The 18,136-nt window shown below is 47.6% G+C and overlaps 1 protein-coding gene and 1 long non-coding RNA gene across 10 annotated transcripts in view; one reads left to right on the top strand and one right to left on the bottom strand.

Annotated features, from left to right (window-relative positions):
* Arhgap22 (Rho GTPase activating protein 22) overlaps window positions 1–18,136 on the top strand; it is a 165,707-nt gene that overhangs the window by 36,845 nt on the left and 110,726 nt on the right. For 8 of the 9 annotated variants that reach the window (XM_033761827.1, XM_033761809.1, XM_033761808.1 and 5 more), the window contains one exon: window positions 4,540–4,739. In XM_033761827.1, coding sequence (XP_033617718.1) covers window positions 4,540–4,739 — 200 coding nt within the window. Of the gene's footprint in view, window positions 1–3,640; window positions 3,678–4,539; window positions 4,740–18,136 lie in introns of those variants that run through there. The other variant, XM_033761830.1, reaches the window with a different exon arrangement.
* On the bottom strand, window positions 2,040–3,402 carry LOC104861185. Its single transcript, XR_779927.1, has 3 exons — window positions 3,238–3,402; window positions 2,647–2,703; window positions 2,040–2,199 (listed from the first exon to the last, which is right to left on the bottom strand). It is a non-coding gene; the product is annotated as an uncharacterized LOC104861185 (long non-coding RNA).

Here is an 18,136-nt window from a genome sequence, read left to right as displayed (position 1 = left end):
TGGGAATGGAGATGGAGCAGGTCTGAGAGAGACCGAGGAGCCAGGACCAATCCCTAGGGTGCACCTGCAGAAGGTTTCCCCATAGAGGACAGCATCTGGGACTACAATGGAAGCGAGGGCTGCTGGGACAACCAGCAACAGCTGGGGTGGGGTGGGGTGGGGACGGAAGTCCCGGCCAGCTGCAGGCAGTGAGAGATGGGTGAGGAAGTGAGCAGGTGGGCTCCACAGAGCAAAGGGAAGAGGAGATTCCAGAAGGAGCAGGTGACCACCAGAGCCAGGTGCTGGATCTGATCAACACACTCTCAGGAGAGGACACCTCTCCAAAGGTGAGGGCTTGGTGGCCCTGGGGGCGAGGAAGATACATAGGTTGCCCTGTCTGTGCAGGCCAATCAGCAAGAGGGTGACAGTATCTGTCTGGCATCAGGCTGATGTGGGCCTAGAGGTGGAGATGCCATACTCTTTCTTCCCTCCTGTGCCCCCCTGCCCTGAGGTGGGCCCTCTAGTTATCCTTCAGGACCTCTGCAGAGGCCATTGAAAAAAGCTCAGCACCTTTGTTCCAGCATCTGCACCCTTCACCTGTCCCATGTGGCCTGTGGTCCTTTTATCCCTGTGTAGCTGAGGTTTGGAGTTTATTTCCTCCCAGCCTGAGACCTCCTCAGAGGACATCAGCCCAGGATTGTGCACTGCACCTGGAGGGTTTGGAATGAATGATGAATGAATGTCATGCTAGGTGGGTGAGGGCATGTTCCCCATCCTGGGTTGTGGGCTGGCTCTGGGCATGTTCACCAGACATCTATCTCCCCAACCCCACTCTGTACTGCAGCATTAGCTTGTCAGACCGTGTGGTTTAAAACCTGGGTTACATATTTTCAGAAGCAAATAAATTGATTAAAGGAAATGCTTCAGGCAGCAGTGGCGGTTATTAATAAGTCATAGCAAGGCTGCTTCTCCAATACCATGTGACAGAGAGTCTAGGAAGAAGTCTGTGCAGCTAGCCAAAAGCCTGGAGAATATGGGCACAGAGGAGAGTGTGCAGGGCCAATGGAGACCCACAGGTACAGAAGAGATCAGGTATCCACCATTCTTCAGGCTAGCTGTAGCTCCCCACTGAGAAGCAGCACGCCCTTTCCCTGTGAATTGGCTTCCTGCTTCCTGCAGTTGGGGGCAGCAGAGGGGGTTTGTGGCAGCGCAGGCTCTGAGGCTTTGTCTATAGCCCATAGGCCAGTCACATGGCCATACACACAGCTGGTTATCACACAAGCTTCTAGGTTTTGGTCCTCTGCCAGAGAGCTCAGCTTTCCTGGGGCAGCCACATTTGAAAGAAGGCATCTCCAGACACCAACCAGCTCCCTGCTGGGGGCTCAGCTGCTCTCTGGAGAGTCAGGCCACACTGATGAGTCCCTGAGATGCTGTTAAGCTCTTCCTATGCACTCACCCACCCTTCATGGAATGCTGTGGGGCTGCAGGACAAGCAGGTGCATTGCTAGTGGGCTAAGCCAGCTGCAACAGGCCACGCTGCAACCGAAGAACAGAGACAGATCCATGCATGTGGCCTGGAATGTTCCACGGTCCCCAGTGAGGAGCCCAGAGAGGACTGAACAATGATCTGTGAAGGTCAGAAGTTCTGAGGCCTTGCAGATTGCCTGAGAAGAGGGGAAAGAATTCAAGAATAGGCATGGAGGCCTGAGTCCACACGGAGAATCCTCCCTTCAAACCATCTGCTGCAGCCAGGTTACAAATTTCAAGTTGGAAATCATGGGCAGTTAAAGAATCAGAAGCCAGGCACTGGCGACTTAATTTTACCATTGATTCCAAACCCACTAAAGGAGTTTCAGAGATGTGCAAATGAACACCCAGAAAAGAAAGCTCATAAGCAAAGAGACACAGCTATCCCCTCTCTCTCATGATTTCCTCTTCTTGTCATGTACATCATTTCCATGTCCCCAGGGCCTGACATAATCCCCCGCCATGGAGAAAGATATGCCAGTGTGTGCAGAATCCAGCGCTGCACTGCCCTGGCCAGCTTGAGATCAGGGAGGAATAGAGTCGGGGCGGGGGAGAAAGGCTCCTCTTGAGGTTCTTTCCAGCGGGTCCCATCAGGCACAGCCCAACTCTCACAGGCAAGGCTCTCCTCTAAGTCTGCAGAGTTCATGGGGCAGAGATGCTGGACTGTGGACATGAACAGCTACCTTTCCAGGGCTGTGGAAAGATTTTGGGGGAGAGCAAGGCTTAAGGAGAGTGGAAAAAGCTCAGGGAGCCCCAGGGACCTTCAGATCTCGAGCCACTCCTCCCACCTGGGACAGCATGTTCAGTGGGCAGAGGGAGCCAGCAGAAGTCCCACGCAGAGTAGAAGCCTGTGCAAAGGATTCCACCTGATTAACCCAAAGGTGAGCAGGGACACCTGCTAAATTACAGAGTGGAGGGATTTGAATTTTGTTAGTCTGTGTTGGTGGCAATAGAGAAAATGTGAGTGACATTCCACTTTTAGAGGGCAGTGCACAACGGAACGTGCAGAGCCAGTGACCATAGAAAGGTCCACCCCTTGTGCCCACAAACTTGCTGTAGGAAGCCTGGCTCCCAGGAACAAAACGCACACAGACATTCACTGCACCATTTCCACTCTCCCACAGTCATCTCCATAGTTACCTGTCACTGGGCCCTCAGCCCCTGCTGGGTATGGCTGTCCCCCTCCTCCAGGTGACCCTGCAGAACAAGGTGTTGTCACCTTGTATGCTCCCTGCGTGCTGATCAGAAGCAGGCAGAGTTCGCAGAGCTGGCCATGATGCAAACCCAGGCCTCTGCCCAGAGCCTGTATTTCTCCACCAGGCCCTACAGTCTCTTGGCTGAGAGACAGCTAAGGTTGGAAAGAATGCAAACTCTCAGCAAGCAAGGAAGGAAGAAAGCGCTAACTCTGCATCCAGTCACTCAGAGTGGGGAGGAGAACGCGGAGCTGTCCAAAGGGGGGCTCTGCCACCGGTGCAGGGCTCCAGTGACTTCACAGACAGCTGTTTTCCTAGCAGGAGCTGTGCCATGCAGCGCCCCCTGGGCTGCTCTGATCTCCCTTCTTTGTGGTCTCTGGAAAACCCCACCACCCCCAGGGGCCACCAAGCCCCTTGAGAACACAGAAGCACAGATATAGCCACTTCCTATCTGGTCCCAAACAGCAGAGGCCTGGCTGGCATCAGAATGGTGACAGGTGGCAGAGGGGGAAATGGATGATATTCTAGACAGACTCACATGTCTGGCTTGTGGCACCTACCAAGCTGACACAGATACTTGGGTGCCAGAGAGGAGAGATGACAGCTCCAGTCGACCCTATGTGGTCAGAGTGCCAACACTCCTGAGCAGAATAGGTGGATGCCCCACTAAATCCAAGATCAGACCTCAGGGTGTAAGACTCAGGCAAAGCCAAACCCCTGGGCTAGGTGGTGTCAGGTTATAGTTATGCCCCATTATGATTCCATCTTAACCACAAAGGTCACCCGGAGTGTCCTGTGATGTCTGTCTGACCTCCGTGACTTCCATCCATTCCCTGCCCACACAAGTAGAACTGGGTGCACTTCCATCTCCTCCCATCCCAACCTCCATCTAGAGAGCTAAAAGACAGCCATGCAGATGACTACCAGCCATAGTCTACCTGTAGGGAAGAGAGTGACTGGAGAAGATTCAGGAGGAAGGTTCTGTGGTGGAGGTGTCATTTTGGGTCAGAACTTGAAGGATGTATAGGAGCTCAAAGCCAAGGGTCAAATGGGAGAGGAGATGGAAGAAAGGTCCATCTGGAAGGACAGAGTGGGTGGGGTGCAGGGCAAGCTTGGAGAACTTCACTTTACAAAGGGAGGAGCTTGTGCCTGCACACTCCTGCATGACTCACAGGGCCATACATTTCAATCAGCAGTCAGGACCCGTGCTCCGAGAACTCCAAGTCTGAAGGCATTTTGACTCAGAATTGTTCCAAAGTCCAAAGTCCAGGGTGGCCTCTCTTCGAGACCACAGCAGCAGCATCCTAATACTGGCACAAAAGGAGAAGAATGTGACTGGAGATGAAGGAGACAGATGCATGCGGAGGGGATAATTCAGGCATCAGTGACCTGTGTGGGCAGTGTTCCCCTGCAGAGTGCTGGGCAGTGCATTCAGCCAGGGAGAAGGGACTCCGCTGGGCTTAAGAGCACCTAGAAGGCCCTGTGATAGCACAAATCCTCTTGGCTCTTCCAGGGAGTCACCAGCAAATCATAAAGAGGAATGAAACCGGGAAAGCTGCAGGGAGGCAGTGGGGTTTGACTCCTCCCAAGGAGGGGCTTCACTGGAAGGATACATGCATGCCTGGGGGCATGGATGAGTAAATTTGGGGAATCTGACACCTCGGGCCCTGGGGACTCCAGGTAGTAGCCACGGGCTGGTGCTACTCAGGGATCCGGCGGCGTGCTTGTGTCTTGCTGGCCCAGGTTCCCAAGACTAGGTGCTAGTGTGGCTGGGATGCCAGGACAGGGTTGGGACTGGCCATGGACATGCCAGTCTCACGGTGTGTCTTCTCCTTTCCAGCCCGCTCCAAGAGCCTGGTCATGGCAGAGCAGAGCCGGGGCTCTGGGCAGCCACTGGGCCCTCGCAGGCCAGGCCCCGTGCTGAAGGCTGGCTGGCTGCGGAAGCAGCGGGGCATCATGAAGAACTGGCAGCAGCGCTGGTTTGTGTTGTGTGGGGATCAGCTCTTCTACTACAAGGACAAAGATGAGACCAAGCCTCAGGTGAAGAGCGCGTGTCCTGTGTCCTGTGGGTGTCAAGCCGGGGGTCCAGGGAGGGTTTGCTATACCCAGGTGGGGGAGGCACAGAGACCTCGACACCCACATTTTGTTCTTATCCCCAAGATCCTGGCGTCTCAGCTTGTTATACGAAACACATCCACAGCTCCTGTGAGGAGACTTTTGTGATGTGGATGGAGGGCTCCCTCAGCTTAAGGATAGCACTCCCCGCTCCCCTTGTCCTTTCCAGCCCATTTCCTGACTCCATCCCATCACCCAGGAAACCGGGTACTGGGCAAATCTAACCTTAGAGGCTGACTTGAAGCCTTGTGATCGGTGCCTCTACCTTGCAGGGCTGTTTCCCGCCAGCACTGGGAACCCCACTCCAGGCACAGGGTGTCCACCTTTCCACCCAAACTGTGCTGAATTCACCACTAGTTTCCTCCACCACTCAAGGGCCCATCACAGCTGGACTGTGTGACCAAGAGCTCAGTCTGCTCCCATCCAAGACAGTGGGGCTGAGGGAATGGGGCAACCCCATTCTTGGGTCAGGGAGCAAGGGTCTGGCATCCATGGATTCAACCACTTTGGATCAAAAATATTTAAGAAGAAATATTGTGTCTCTAGTGAATGTGGGCAGATTGTTTTCTTGTCATTCTCCCTTAAGCATCACAGTCTAACTCTGTTTATAAGCTCATCAGGTGTCGTAAACAATTAGGGATGATAGAAAGTAACCAGGAGGTTAGAAGCAAGTGCCGCACCATTTTATATAAGGGACTTGAGGAGCCATGAACCTCAGTACTCACAGAGGTCCCAGGACCAATTCCTGCAGATGGCAAGGGACGTCTGCTGTCATCCCGTGGGGAAGGTGAGGAAGGGATATTAAACGGCACTTCCCAAGTGGTGCTCCTGGTCAGGAGCTGTGCACATCCCAGCAGCTCCCACAGCATGGGGCTGGGAGAGGGGTGCAGAAGCATCTGAGTGCAGGACAGAGAGGCTGAGTTCACAGTAAAAAGTGGCTCTGACTTCTCTTTCATCTTGCTGAGTATGCCAAGGATGGAGTATCCCTGTGGGTGAGTGTGTCTTTGCTCTTCCCCAATACTTCCTGGCCTCATTGTAAATGAAAAGCAGATTTGCAGGGAGGGAGCAGCCCGATTCCATAGCACAGTGGGAGCTAGAATCACCTAAGTTAATAATTCTGCCTTCCCAGTATTTATTCCAGTGGTTGCCCTTATTTATGGGAAGTGATTCAGGATTTTGCTCACAGCTATGTTATCCAGCTTGCCTTTCTAAAGCATATCTGCTTTCAAACAAAGTATTGCACTGCAATGTGAGTGGGCTTCATGCTACTGAACCAAACTATACACTTAAAGAATGGTTAGTGTGGTGAGCTTGGACATGATGGTGCACATCTCTCATGCCAGCACTCTGGGAGACTGAGGCAGGTGGATCAAAAGTTCACACCCAGCCTGGGGATTTTGACATCCTGTCTCGAAATAAAAAAGGATAGGGATATAGCTCAGTGCATAAGCCCTGGGTTCAAACTTCATGGTAGATAGCTTTTATTGCAATAAAAATAAATAAATCAAGGAAAACTGTCAAACAAATAACAGCACAAATGAAAGATGGACAGAACAAAAATCATGCGTTTGGACTTAAAATTAAGAAGATCAAAGTGGATCTTAAGAAGACAGGGAAACCCTGATCTTTCCTATCCTGCCTCCTGAAGAAGAAAAACTATGCCCAGACCAGTAAGAGGGAGATAGGAGCTTTGGAGCCAGATAGATCTGAATGTGTCAAAATTAGATCTCACATGCTACCTCTACTGGATGCTTAACCTGAGCTCCCTCAGCCCCCAGCCCTGCCTATGCCCCTGAACATACATACTGTCTTTCTTGTGGCCTCTTAGACCCTTTATCCATGGCTTGGCTTTCTGGGTTGACTGATCTGTCACTCTGATGGCCGTGACCAAAACTGCCAGGATCCCCAGCCATGCCTGCAGCCCTCAGACCCAACCCAGGCCATCCCAGGCATTCGTGGCCCAAAGGTACATTGGATCTGTAAAGGAGCAGCCCTAGCCCAGAAGGCTACTCCTGTGTTACTCTGGGCCTGGATGGCACTGCCAAAGCCTTGGGGGGATGTTAACCCCACCCCCTCCACAGAGCCAGCCTCCAGTGGCAGCCCCGTGCCCCATTCCCCAATCTCAAAGCAACAGTGGGTTCACCTGGACTCATTTGGCCTCCACAGTGTACAAGTGCTCCCACAAATTTCTGTTTAATTGCATGAACTCCATATAATTGCAGTGTCTGCTTCCTGGAAAAATATGCCCTGCTCACTGTCCCAGTGACAGCATGGACTGGCGGTCAGCGCCCTCCTGTCAGACAGCCGCAGCAGCTGCTGCCACTGTCAGGAGGAGGGACAGCGGGCGCCTATGATGCTGCCCAGACCTGGAAGTCACGATAAGCATCACTCAGCCCACATCCTTTGTTCTCCACCAAAGCTTTTGCTTTTCTCTATCCTTTCACAGGGGTCATGGGTTCAGGCCTGGCAGAAAGCACAGTCACACGCAGAAGTGGCTGGCACAAGTTCAGATATAAAAATCTAAAAGCATGGGCTGGGATGTAGGTCAGTGGCCCCATGCCTGCCTGGCAAGTTATAAGGTCCTGAGTTCAATTCCTAGAACCAAAAGAAAAAAAATCTGAAAGCTTGACCTCTTCCCCCATGTCCCCCAGCACATGTCCCTGTGTTTCCAGCAGATGGTTTCATAGTAAAGGATTCCACAGCTAGTAAAGGATTCCACATCTTAGTGGCTTTGGTTTCTGCTCAAAATGTTTGCTCGAGCTATGGGAACTCCCACCACCCCACCAAGTGCTTTGCTGACTAGCCTGGCCTATTCCATGTCTTAATTTTAATCATCTCAGTCCCTGTGGCTTTCTTGGCTCAGAATCGAAATGGGAAGTGTAACCTCCAAAACATCAGAATTCAAAAAATGCAACAAATTGAGTGTGATCAACCCAACAAATGGTAAGAGAATGGGGAGAATTAAGAATCAAGAGAGAAATGCAAAGAGGGAACAAACAAATAAGATGAAATGCATAGCCTCATAACAAATGTGGTCTACGTGTGGTGGTGCATACTCGCAATGCCGGCACTCCAGGAAGCTGAGGCAGGAGAATTGCAAGTTTGAGCTCAGCCTAGAGATCTTAGCAATTAGCCAGACTCAAAATAAAAAATAAAAGAATGGAGTGAGCTGGGTATGTAGCTCCTTGAGTAAGCCCTGGGTTCAGAACCTAGTGCAAAAAACAAAGAGTAATCTATTTCTTAAAAGAAATTGGATGTAAATAAGGGGAAAACAGACAAAAATATTGAAAAGCCAGGAATGAATAAAGGATAGACCAGTTAGTTAATGAGAGCAAAAAGAAAGCAGACTGAGCAACATCCAATAAAATAGGATTCAAGGTGGTCACAGCCAGAAAGGATGAAGAACTATAGCTCTTCAGAAAAATGACAGTCTACTGAGAAAACAGCAGCCGTGAGCTTTTACACTCCTAACGACGTAGCTTTGAAGAATGTACAAAGATACTCTCACCACCCTCTCCCCTTGTTAGTTTTGTTAGTTTTGGAAGGAGTTGCCTTGTTTTGCTGCCAGCCTAAGAATCATCCCCAAGGCCTTGCACATGCTGAGCAAGTACTCTACCTCTGAGTCACAGCCCAGCACCTTTCTTTTCCTCCCTCAAAGCAAACACTTTTCAAAAAAGCGAAATCAGAGGGGTACATTCACTGACAATAGAATAAAAGAAAAGAAAGACAGAAATTATTAACAAAATCATATCTGGGAAGGTGATGCATGACAGAGAAAGCAAGGTCTAGGCACATAGAACCCAAATGCACGCACGTCGTATTTCCTTCCTAGTCGGTGAGAAAAATCAAAACTCAGATTCAATTTTTAAAATTTTTATTTTTAGTAGTACTTGTTTGCAGTACATAATGATTTCATTTATTGTGGGGAGTCGGTACATATACATAACATGGCTTAATTCTTTCTATGTCCTTTCCCCTTCCCTCCTTCCCCCTTCCCTCCATCTCTTGGTCCCCTTCTCATTTGCAAGAGATCTGTGTCCCTGTTTCCTGTTGTCTTTTACTTTGCTCTTTAAAGATCACATCTGGCTCTCCTACATCGTCCAACTTCAAGAAATAGCACTAAAGGGTTGTTTTAAAGGTGTAAATGCACCTACCTAGACAAAAAGAAGAGCAGTGGCAGCAGCCTTCTGAGTTCTGGGAAGCAGATACGTGAGAGGTCGCTGATTTATTCAGCTGATTGAAAGCACTGAACTCACTCCAAGCCAGCCCTGAGGAGCACACTGAAGCTGCCAGGTTATCAGAAAGAGCTACCACAGGAGTTGGTAAGGCCAGAGTACTCTGGAAATAACAAGAGAACCCGTTGAAAGTCAATTTAAAAGTCATTCAATCTCACATATTTTTTTTTCTCCCCTCGTCGAGTTTATTGATACATTTTAGGTACACAGTACAGTTACATTCATCATTGGGACCTTGTACCTTTACATGACAGGTCTTGATTCTCAGTTTTTCCCCTTGTCCATGCCCTCCCTTCACCCAATCTCAGATATTCTAAATAACCTTATACCAGGAAGTGACTACCCCCAACACACACCCACCCACACACACACACACACACACACACAACACTCAGGCCAAAAAATGGATTCAGTCCCTGTGAAGAGTAAGAGAGAAGCATTTTGGACTGAGGCCAGCCATCCAGTTCTTAGTGAGAGTCCCACCCTCAAAACAGGAGGGTTAGATAAGGATTAATGTACAAGACCAGTCACTTAGCCCCCAGTATTCATCCCACATTGTGCTCTGAGGCCCCAGCAATCAGTAGAAGCTTCAGGGAAAAAAAACAGAAGAATTTTCAGGGATCACCCATGAAATGGCCCAGGAGGACCCTCCTCCATATACCCACCAGGGAAACACTTTCCTCCCCCACGCCTCACACACCAGGTGGTCAGTTCCTTAGGTAGTAAAGAATCTCATATGGAAGATAGAGACTAAAACATGAAGAGCAAAAAGAAAAAATCAAATTGGAGTCATCAAAAATTATGCAGAGAGAAGAAACCTTTTATTTAAAGTTGTTTTTAACATCCTCAGAGAAAGACAATAAAAATGGAACAGAAACAGACTATTCCCTTAGAAGTCAGAAATGAGACTTCAAAAATGAAAAAAAGGTTAGAGAAAAAGCATGACAATCCAAGGAAGAAAAGAAAAATAACAGAGAGACACCCCAGTGTCTGAACAGAAACAGCTCTAGAAAGAGTGAAGAGAGAAAGGGGAAAACTTTGGAGGAATGCTGCACAAAACCTTCCCAGAATGTACGTATAAACACTGCGTAGTGACTGATAAAACCCAAGGGACTAGGGAGGTTTGGAAAGGTGGTAGGAAGGGATTCTCATCTTCCACAATTCAGATTCCATAGATAGTACTTGAAATTTTGACTCAAGAAGTAGCAGCATAAAGGTGCTATTTAGAAATAAATATCTAAGAAAGAAAAAGAAATCTCATCCAAGAGTGTAAAAAGTGGTGGCAGATTCAGGAGGAACAAATTGCTTATCTTGTAACAAGTTAGGGAACTATTTGACCCCTTAAATTAAGAGCAGGTATAATTTAATTTTTTAAATAAGTGAAATAAATCAAACAATCTGGAGGATTTTGAGAAAACAAAGCAGATCAAAGCCATGAGGTAGCGCTGTGGAGAGGGCATGGATAGTGAAATGCTGATAAAGTCAACTTAAATTCTATCTGTATCTGTATTATTTTAATGTCTCACAGTGGAGACTATATTAAGTTTACATTTTAAAATATTTTTAAAAACTTAAACAAGAAGGAAAAAAATGAAACCAAAGAAGAAATGTGATACAGCCCTAGGGATTTTGCAGATAGACCAGAAGGGGCTAGGGAGAGGCCAGGCAGAGGGCTCTCTAGACAGGGTCACTGAGCTCTGCCACGGTTTCTGAAGAACAGGTCCTGTCTTACTGAAGGTTGCTCAGATATGTTTAAGAAGAGCCTAAGGCCAGTGTGAGTCCTACAGCTCACCCCCAGGGAACAGTCCAGAGCCTCTGAATGATAGGCCTAAGGCTCGTCTAAGGACAGAAGGGACCAGAAGTGTAGAGCTGGAAACCCGAAGTTAGAAGCCATATGCCAGGAGCTGGATCTGTGATCTGTCTCCAGCATTGGGGTGATCTGTGAGGGTGAGGTGCTTCCCAGACTGGGTTTATGTTGCTTTTTTCCCCCTTCCAGGAAAATAAATGACAGGAGCCTTAGCAGTAAGAAGCAGTACAAGATTGATTTGCAGCTTGATTTAATTTAGAGTAAAAGCTTGGGACGGGGGGAGGAAAACAAGATAGACCGGGAAACAGATGCCATACTGGAAGTCAACATTAGAAGTGGACAACAAGACTTCTTTAAGAAAGAGGCAATCTCTGGGAAGCAGGTGAGGCTGTCAGATCCTCTAGCTTGAAGATCACAGGGTATGTCCCAGCATAAAGCCAATCCTCCCTTTCCTTGGGCTGTGTTGTTCACCGGATCTGCACTGCAGGGAAAATAGTGTTGTTGGGAACTCCAGGACTTGGAGAAGGGCTCCTGGATGCTCTCAGCTTTCGGGTGAAGGAATGGGAGGCTGGCATCAGTTCTCAGCTAATGAGTAGTCTTGTGGCACCTGAAGTGATAAGCATTTCAGTGAGACTCCCAGGAAGTGGTTCCTTTCTGGGTGATGAATGTCTGCCCACAAAACCTCAAAACTGTGGTTATATTGGACTTATTATCATGATCATTATCTCAGCACTAACTGGGGGTGTCTCTAAGACCAAGACCCCCTTTGTGCTCACAGCTCACAGAGCAGGCCAGACATCAGGAGAAGCCCACTGAGCAAACCCTGAGGAACGCTTGCAAGTTTTAAGGTGTTGCTCAGCCTAACCAAAAGGTCTTAACTGTTTCTGTCTTGATATTTCCACTGTTAACTTTTGTTTGTTGTTTTAGTTTTTTGAGGAGGGCTTAGCTATGTAGTTTGCTGGCCTTGAATTCACTATGTAGCTCAGGCTGGCCTCAAATGCATAACAATCCTGCCTCAGCCTCCTGAGTGCTAGGATGATAGGCGTACGCCACAAAGTCCACTTGCCATTGTTACTTTGGAACACTACCTCCATTTAATGTTGGTTCTCCATTCTCCTCTATAAATTTCATTCCCACAGGACCAAGCTATCTTAACACTTCTCTTTTCCCATCACCAGATACAATGCCTAACATGTAACTGGCCCAGTAATATTTAATGCTCACACGAATAGTTGAATGAAAAAAATGATTAAATGAATAAATGATTGAATATTCTGGCTTAGCTTTGTGTTAGCTCTTCAGTGGGAAAAAAAAACAACAACAAAAAAAACATTTTATTGTCTTACCTGAGGATTGCCATGGAACTTACTGGACTGCCTTCCCCTCTTAGAATACAGAGTCACCAAAGTCCAGATTTTGTGTATTTTGCCTCACATCTCAATGTCTAGACCGGTCCCTGACATATAGTAGAAGCTAAATAATTACTTGCTGAATAAACAGTCACAATTCCCTGTGAGTCCATAGCAACACTACAAGGTCAGGTACAGTTAATTCCCACAGTACAGGTGGAGAAGATGCTGCTCTGGAAGATGGAATTGAAGCTTGTCTACTAGAATGGGAAGAACATAGTAACGGGAGTCAGAGTGTCTGGGTTCGAGTCTCATTTCTACCACCTGGCAGCAGCAGCTTTGGGAAAATCATCAAAGCCCCTCTTGCACTCATTTTTAGGGTAGTGCTCTGAAGCTCCAGCTGCAGGAAGGGCTGGACAAATGGGAGCTGTTGTGGGTGGTGATGTCAAACTATGCGACAATTCACAGACAAGGTTGATAAAATCCCTAGAATGGGCTCTGAATTAGAAGATCTTCAAGGAATGCTTGAAGAGTTGTAACAAGAAGCCAGAGCAAGTCGGGCGTGGTGGCGCAAGCCTGTAATCCCAGCACTCAGGAAGCTGAGACAGGAGGATCACTGTGAGTTTGAGACCAGCCTGGGCCACACAGTGAGTTCCAGGTCAGTCTCAACTACATAGTGAGACCCTGTCTCAAATAAAAAAAAAAAAAAGAAAGAAAGAAAGAAAAGAAAAAGAAAAGAAACCAGAGCAGCAGGTCACTGATCCAGGAAGCAAGGATTGCCAGACAGGCTGGCTCCCTCACACCCCCTTCAGGAGTCTTGCTGGCCTTTTGCGGTTAGGAGTCTGTATCAGCAGGTAGCACACAGGTAGCAGGCCCAAACTGGATACCTGGTGTCTGAACCACAGGAAGTCCTGCATGACAGAGTAAAATAGCAAGTTTCTGGATGTGGCTTCAGTGCTTATGAGCCAGTAACCAGGATAGTCCACTTTTTGAGCCTCAATTTCCCCTTTTTAAGGTGAGAATAATCTCATCTGCCTTGTAAAACTGCCCCAAGAGTAAGGGTAGACATGTAGAAAATGCCCTTATGGTGGCCCTCTCCAGAGTGGAACTGTATCCTGTGACATCTTAGCAAACTGTCCAGCTCCATCAGAGAAGCCCAGTGGCACGAAGCAGACCCCTGACCTTGACTCTGCCTTGCTTCATAAGTTTGGTCCATAGTTTGCATCTGAATAAATCCAACTCCTACCTGTGCTATAAGCCAGGCTCTGTTGTAAATGCTCTCCTGTGTTAACTCACTCTAGTTCCCCCAGCAACCCTACAAGGTAGGCACACAGTCATCAAGAATGGCCATCACCCAGGCTTCCCCTTCCCTTGCATACGCCCCTTCTCCCAACATCAAGTTAGTGGGGCCAACTTGATTCTGCTTGCCTCTGGGAGCCAGGCCACCTCTGCTTTTGCTCTGAGAAAGCCACGGCCACACTGTAAAGATGGTTGGGCAGATCACATGTAATGGGGAAGCATATGGAAGTGACCCCCATGACACAGGAGGGAGGCTTTCTTTGACCTCCTAGGCCAGCCAGTTGCTGTGTAAGTCTGGACGATGCAAGTGAAGTAAGACAACTGTCCCCCAAACCCTGCCACAGAGTAATAAGGAATAACAGGTCCCTGTTTTTCAAGCTTCCATGTTTTTAGGTGGTTTGTTGTGCAGTAATAGATAACTGATACAATTTAGGAATGATTATTACACTCATTTTCCAGATAAGGAAACTGAGCCAGAGAGGTTCAGTGAGTTGTCTGATATGACATAAGGCTAAATAATGCTAGGGCCAAAAGCCAAATCTCAACAGTTTGGCTCTTTGTAATCACTGTGCTACGTGTGTTGTTTTTGGTGACACTGAAAACCAAAGACACACATAATGAATCTACAGATCTGGGAAGGAGGACAAAGGTGATATAAAATAAACTTTACAGCCTGGCTTCATAGAAAATCTGTTAAGGTAAAATGTAAAATATTTTCCTTGATTAAAAAAATTCTTTAATTTCACAGAATAGAAAGATTGACTTAAAAATAAGTCAAAGCAGACCTAAGATGCTTGACTGAAGCTAACAGTGAGATGTGGCTGCCAGAAAAGCTTCTGAGGACATTGGGCTGTACTAAGAGGTACACAGACTTTAGAACAGGCAGGGGAAACCCTGAAGAACTATGCCATGATCAGACCAGATCCTTCCTGGAGAATGGTCGTTACCTGTATGCATTGCACCCTCAGCATGGCAAGAACAGGTAGCCAGGATGGTGAGGCATCTGAACTCCTGCACTGGGAGGAGGTATTGAATGGGTTATCTGGAGCAGAGGATTTTGGAAAGGGCAATAGAAAAGACTGCATCTCCCATGGGCAATGCTGGGAGAAAAGTGAGCAGATTTCCCATGTGTGAAGAACGCTGAATTCAGTGCAGTATTTGTGGGTTGGGGTGAGCACCAGTCCCCGGTATTGGGAAAACAGAAGTCAGTTGATTGTTTGGCAGTGGGGAATGGGGAAAGTTGATCAATGAGATGATCTCAGTATCCTTCTAGCTCTTAAAGCCAGGAAGTCATCAGAGACATCATTAGGCAGGGAGGAGTGGAGGGGTGAGAGAGAGATTCAGCCAAGACTTCCAGGAGTTAGTCCTAGAGTTGTCAGGATCAAGGCCAAAGAAGCAGGACACTCTGGGGCCTGGCCAGAACATACTCCTTCCCAGAATTCCTGCTGCTGGGCCACTATATGCAGAGGTCTAAGCCCTACTCCACACCAGGCCTGCAAGATCTTTGCAGGGACAGAGCTGTCAGCAGGACAGTAGGAGGATGGGGACCTCCATGCCATCGGCCCTTATAGCTGGCTTTGTGAATATGTCCCTGACCTCCTGAAAAACTGAAAGAGTATCCCTTCCCTTCCTCCTATGTTCCACCTGCAAATCTCTGTGTATACCTCAAGTGAGTGAGTAATTACCTCCCAGGCCGCCACACCAGGGATCTCAGTACAGCAAGCTGCAAGAGGTCTGGCAATTCTCAGAAGGAACAAACAAGAGCACTAGGAAAGAATAATCAGTGGTGCAGAGAAAGTGTCCTCCCAGCACACTACACACCATCTGGCATCAGCTGTGGTCTGATCGTCCCTTCTGTTAGTATCACAGCAGAAAAACTAAACAGATATCTTCTTGAATAAAATATCCTTGGAGCAACTTGAAGTGCTTCTTTTCTGAAGGATTACTCACTAGAATCATAAAAAAGAAGGAAAGAGGTAACAGTTATTTAGGTTCAAATATGAGATTCCGTGATTTAAAAAAAAAAAAAGATGCCTTGTATTTTTGCAGCTATTTAAGAGGCAGAACTCCCTAGAATTAAACAGACCAACATGCAAACTCTACTCAGACAAAATATTTTGAATCAAATAGAAATCCATGTAACAATTCTGAGTTGATAGCATCAGCCAACGTTTTTTAAAGCAATTTTAAAAGAATACTTAGGGGTTGGGAATTTAGCTCAGTGGTTCCAGGAGCTGCTTTGCAAGCACAAGGACCCGAGTTCGATCCCCAGTACCAAAATAAAATAAATAAATAAAAGAATACTTAAAGCTGTTTTTATGCACATGGCATGTCAAGAAAAAAAATATATATATAATGATCCAAAAGTATGTTTTAAAGCTTATCTTACACCATTCTCCAGTGGCTCTGAAAACAAAATCAGCAGCTTCCGAAAATAACTAAAACTAATACATATATGGGAGGATTCTTCCAGGGCACAGGAAACCAAGTCCCTAGGAGGACTGATGATGCCTCATGCGTAAATAAATCACCAGCAAGAAGTGTCTTGACAGCACCTTACTTCTTTTCCACCCAGAACTACGCTGCCAACAAAATGGGTTTTCAACTTCTATAAAACCAGCTCTGTGTTCCCTCTGGTATCTCTGGTTATTTGTGTAAATGTAATGAGTTCTTCTCAGGGATCTGTTTGTTTAAGTCAGTGTAACTATAAGCTTGTGATCCTTAAATGTCCTCAACTTGTTGTAGATCAATCTTTTGGCTTCCAATGGAACCAAGTTAATGCACTGTAACAGCTGGAAGACAAATTAGGAAATTATGAGGTCTATGAATTACTAGGCAGAAAAATGAGTGACATTCAGGCAGGTTGGGAAGCATACTGACTCCGTGTTTAGAAAAGCATTCTGTACTTTGATTAAAGTTTGGGCATCCTAGCTCCTTAATGTGCGGATTGAATAGGGAGCCCCAGTTTCTCAGCATCACGGGAGCTATGTGGATGGGCTGCTGCCTCACCTACCTGCTGAGAACAGTGGGCATTTCCTGGATAGACTGCAGCTTTTGCAAAAGATGGAGAGGAGGTGTATACCTTCCTCAGCACAATGCAGCAGTTAACTCAGCTGATCCACTCAGCACCCTGTCCTACCACAGTCAGGGAACATCAATGCAAGAGAATCCAGACTGCGTTTCCCAGATTGACCTGCTGTCAACTGAATGGCACAGCAGCCTCTCCCTAGAGACACCACACTCCCCAGAGCATTGCACAACTTTCAGGGAATCCCAGAAACAAAGACAAGCCATTTCCAGCCAGGAGAGGGTCCATCCTACTTCCAGGCAGGCCCTGCATCAGTAAGTCCCAGAGGTCTGTGCTGCACAGAAACGAGCTTCTAAGAGGATGCACTGTGCATCCAGGCTCTAATCTGCAGGTTGTGCCCAGGACAGTCTGTTCACTGTGGGGAGAAGGCTGGAAATACCACAGCCCAGCAGATGTGGCAGGGACAGTGAATGGAAGGCCATGCTGGGGTTCAGTGCCGAGGGCCTGGGCTGGAGGGGCTCTGCATCCTCACTGGTAGCATAATATGGGAATTGAGAGTCAGCAGCACCATTGTGGGTTCCCAGGTCTGCAGAAACAGCACAGGAGGCCCCAGAAAGAGTTTGGGGCAGGGTAAGCATCAGTGCCAGGGCAGAATCAAGGCCATGTCCACCTGAATCCTGTGTGAAAGGAAATGCCAGGAAGATGGGTGTAGCCAGGCTCAGAGCACATACTCACCGGTGCTGGTTCCCTTCTGAACACAGCAGTGCCACTCAAAGTCATGGATGTCCGGAGGGATTTGCTTATCTCGTCCCCAATACCTGCACGTGGAATACAGGCATTCCGGGGAGACACAGGCCAGTGAGCCTAGGGTGAAGGAAGGGGGGGTCACTATGATACTCCCAGGACCTCACGCTGTCCAGGCAGGTCCCTCATAGGCTGGGTGCTTGGCCAGGAGCAGGAGCTACAGATGGGACATTCCTGAATAATGACCTAAGCCAGTCCTTGTTGGATTTCTCACAATGTCCCATCTAAAGGGCAGGCAGGAGGGTTGCTACAGCTAGAGGCCGGAACTCAGAGTTTCTGCTGTCGTGCTTGGCACTCCCTGTCCCCAATGACATAGCACAACTAGATGGGCCAGCCTTTCATTTACTTTAAATCCCCAATGTCCAAACAGAAGAGCAAAGAAACAATATAATATTGGCCCCCTTTAACCATGGATGACAAGTTCCAAGTGCCCCCTGTGTACACCTGAATCTATAGCATAGTTCTGAACCTTTTGCACTCTTAGTATTTTCCCAGACCTGTATGCTCATGATAAATTTTAATTCATGAATTAGGTACCGTAAGAGACTGACAGCAATAAGCAATAAAATAGAATCATTAAAACAGTATATTGTAATAAAAGTTTGCGTTGGGGGGCCTTTGTTAAATAAAATAAGGGTTACTTGGACCCAAGCACTACAGTATCACAGCAGTCAACCTAATAATCAAGATAGCTACCAAGTAATTAGGGGAGGGCAGGGTACACAGCAGAGATACACTGGACAAAGGGGTGATTCCTGTCTCATGTGGGAGCAGCAAGGCACCTTAAAATTTCATCAAGT

Source organism: Fukomys damarensis, unplaced genomic scaffold (genome assembly GCF_012274545.1).
Source record: "Fukomys damarensis isolate Sample0158 unplaced genomic scaffold, DMR_v1.0_HiC HiC_scaffold_1, whole genome shotgun sequence".
Taxonomy (NCBI): Eukaryota; Metazoa; Chordata; class Mammalia; order Rodentia; family Bathyergidae; genus Fukomys; species Fukomys damarensis.
The sequence above is the reverse complement of the archived record's forward strand: the minus strand, read 5'-3'. Positions and strand labels throughout refer to the sequence as shown.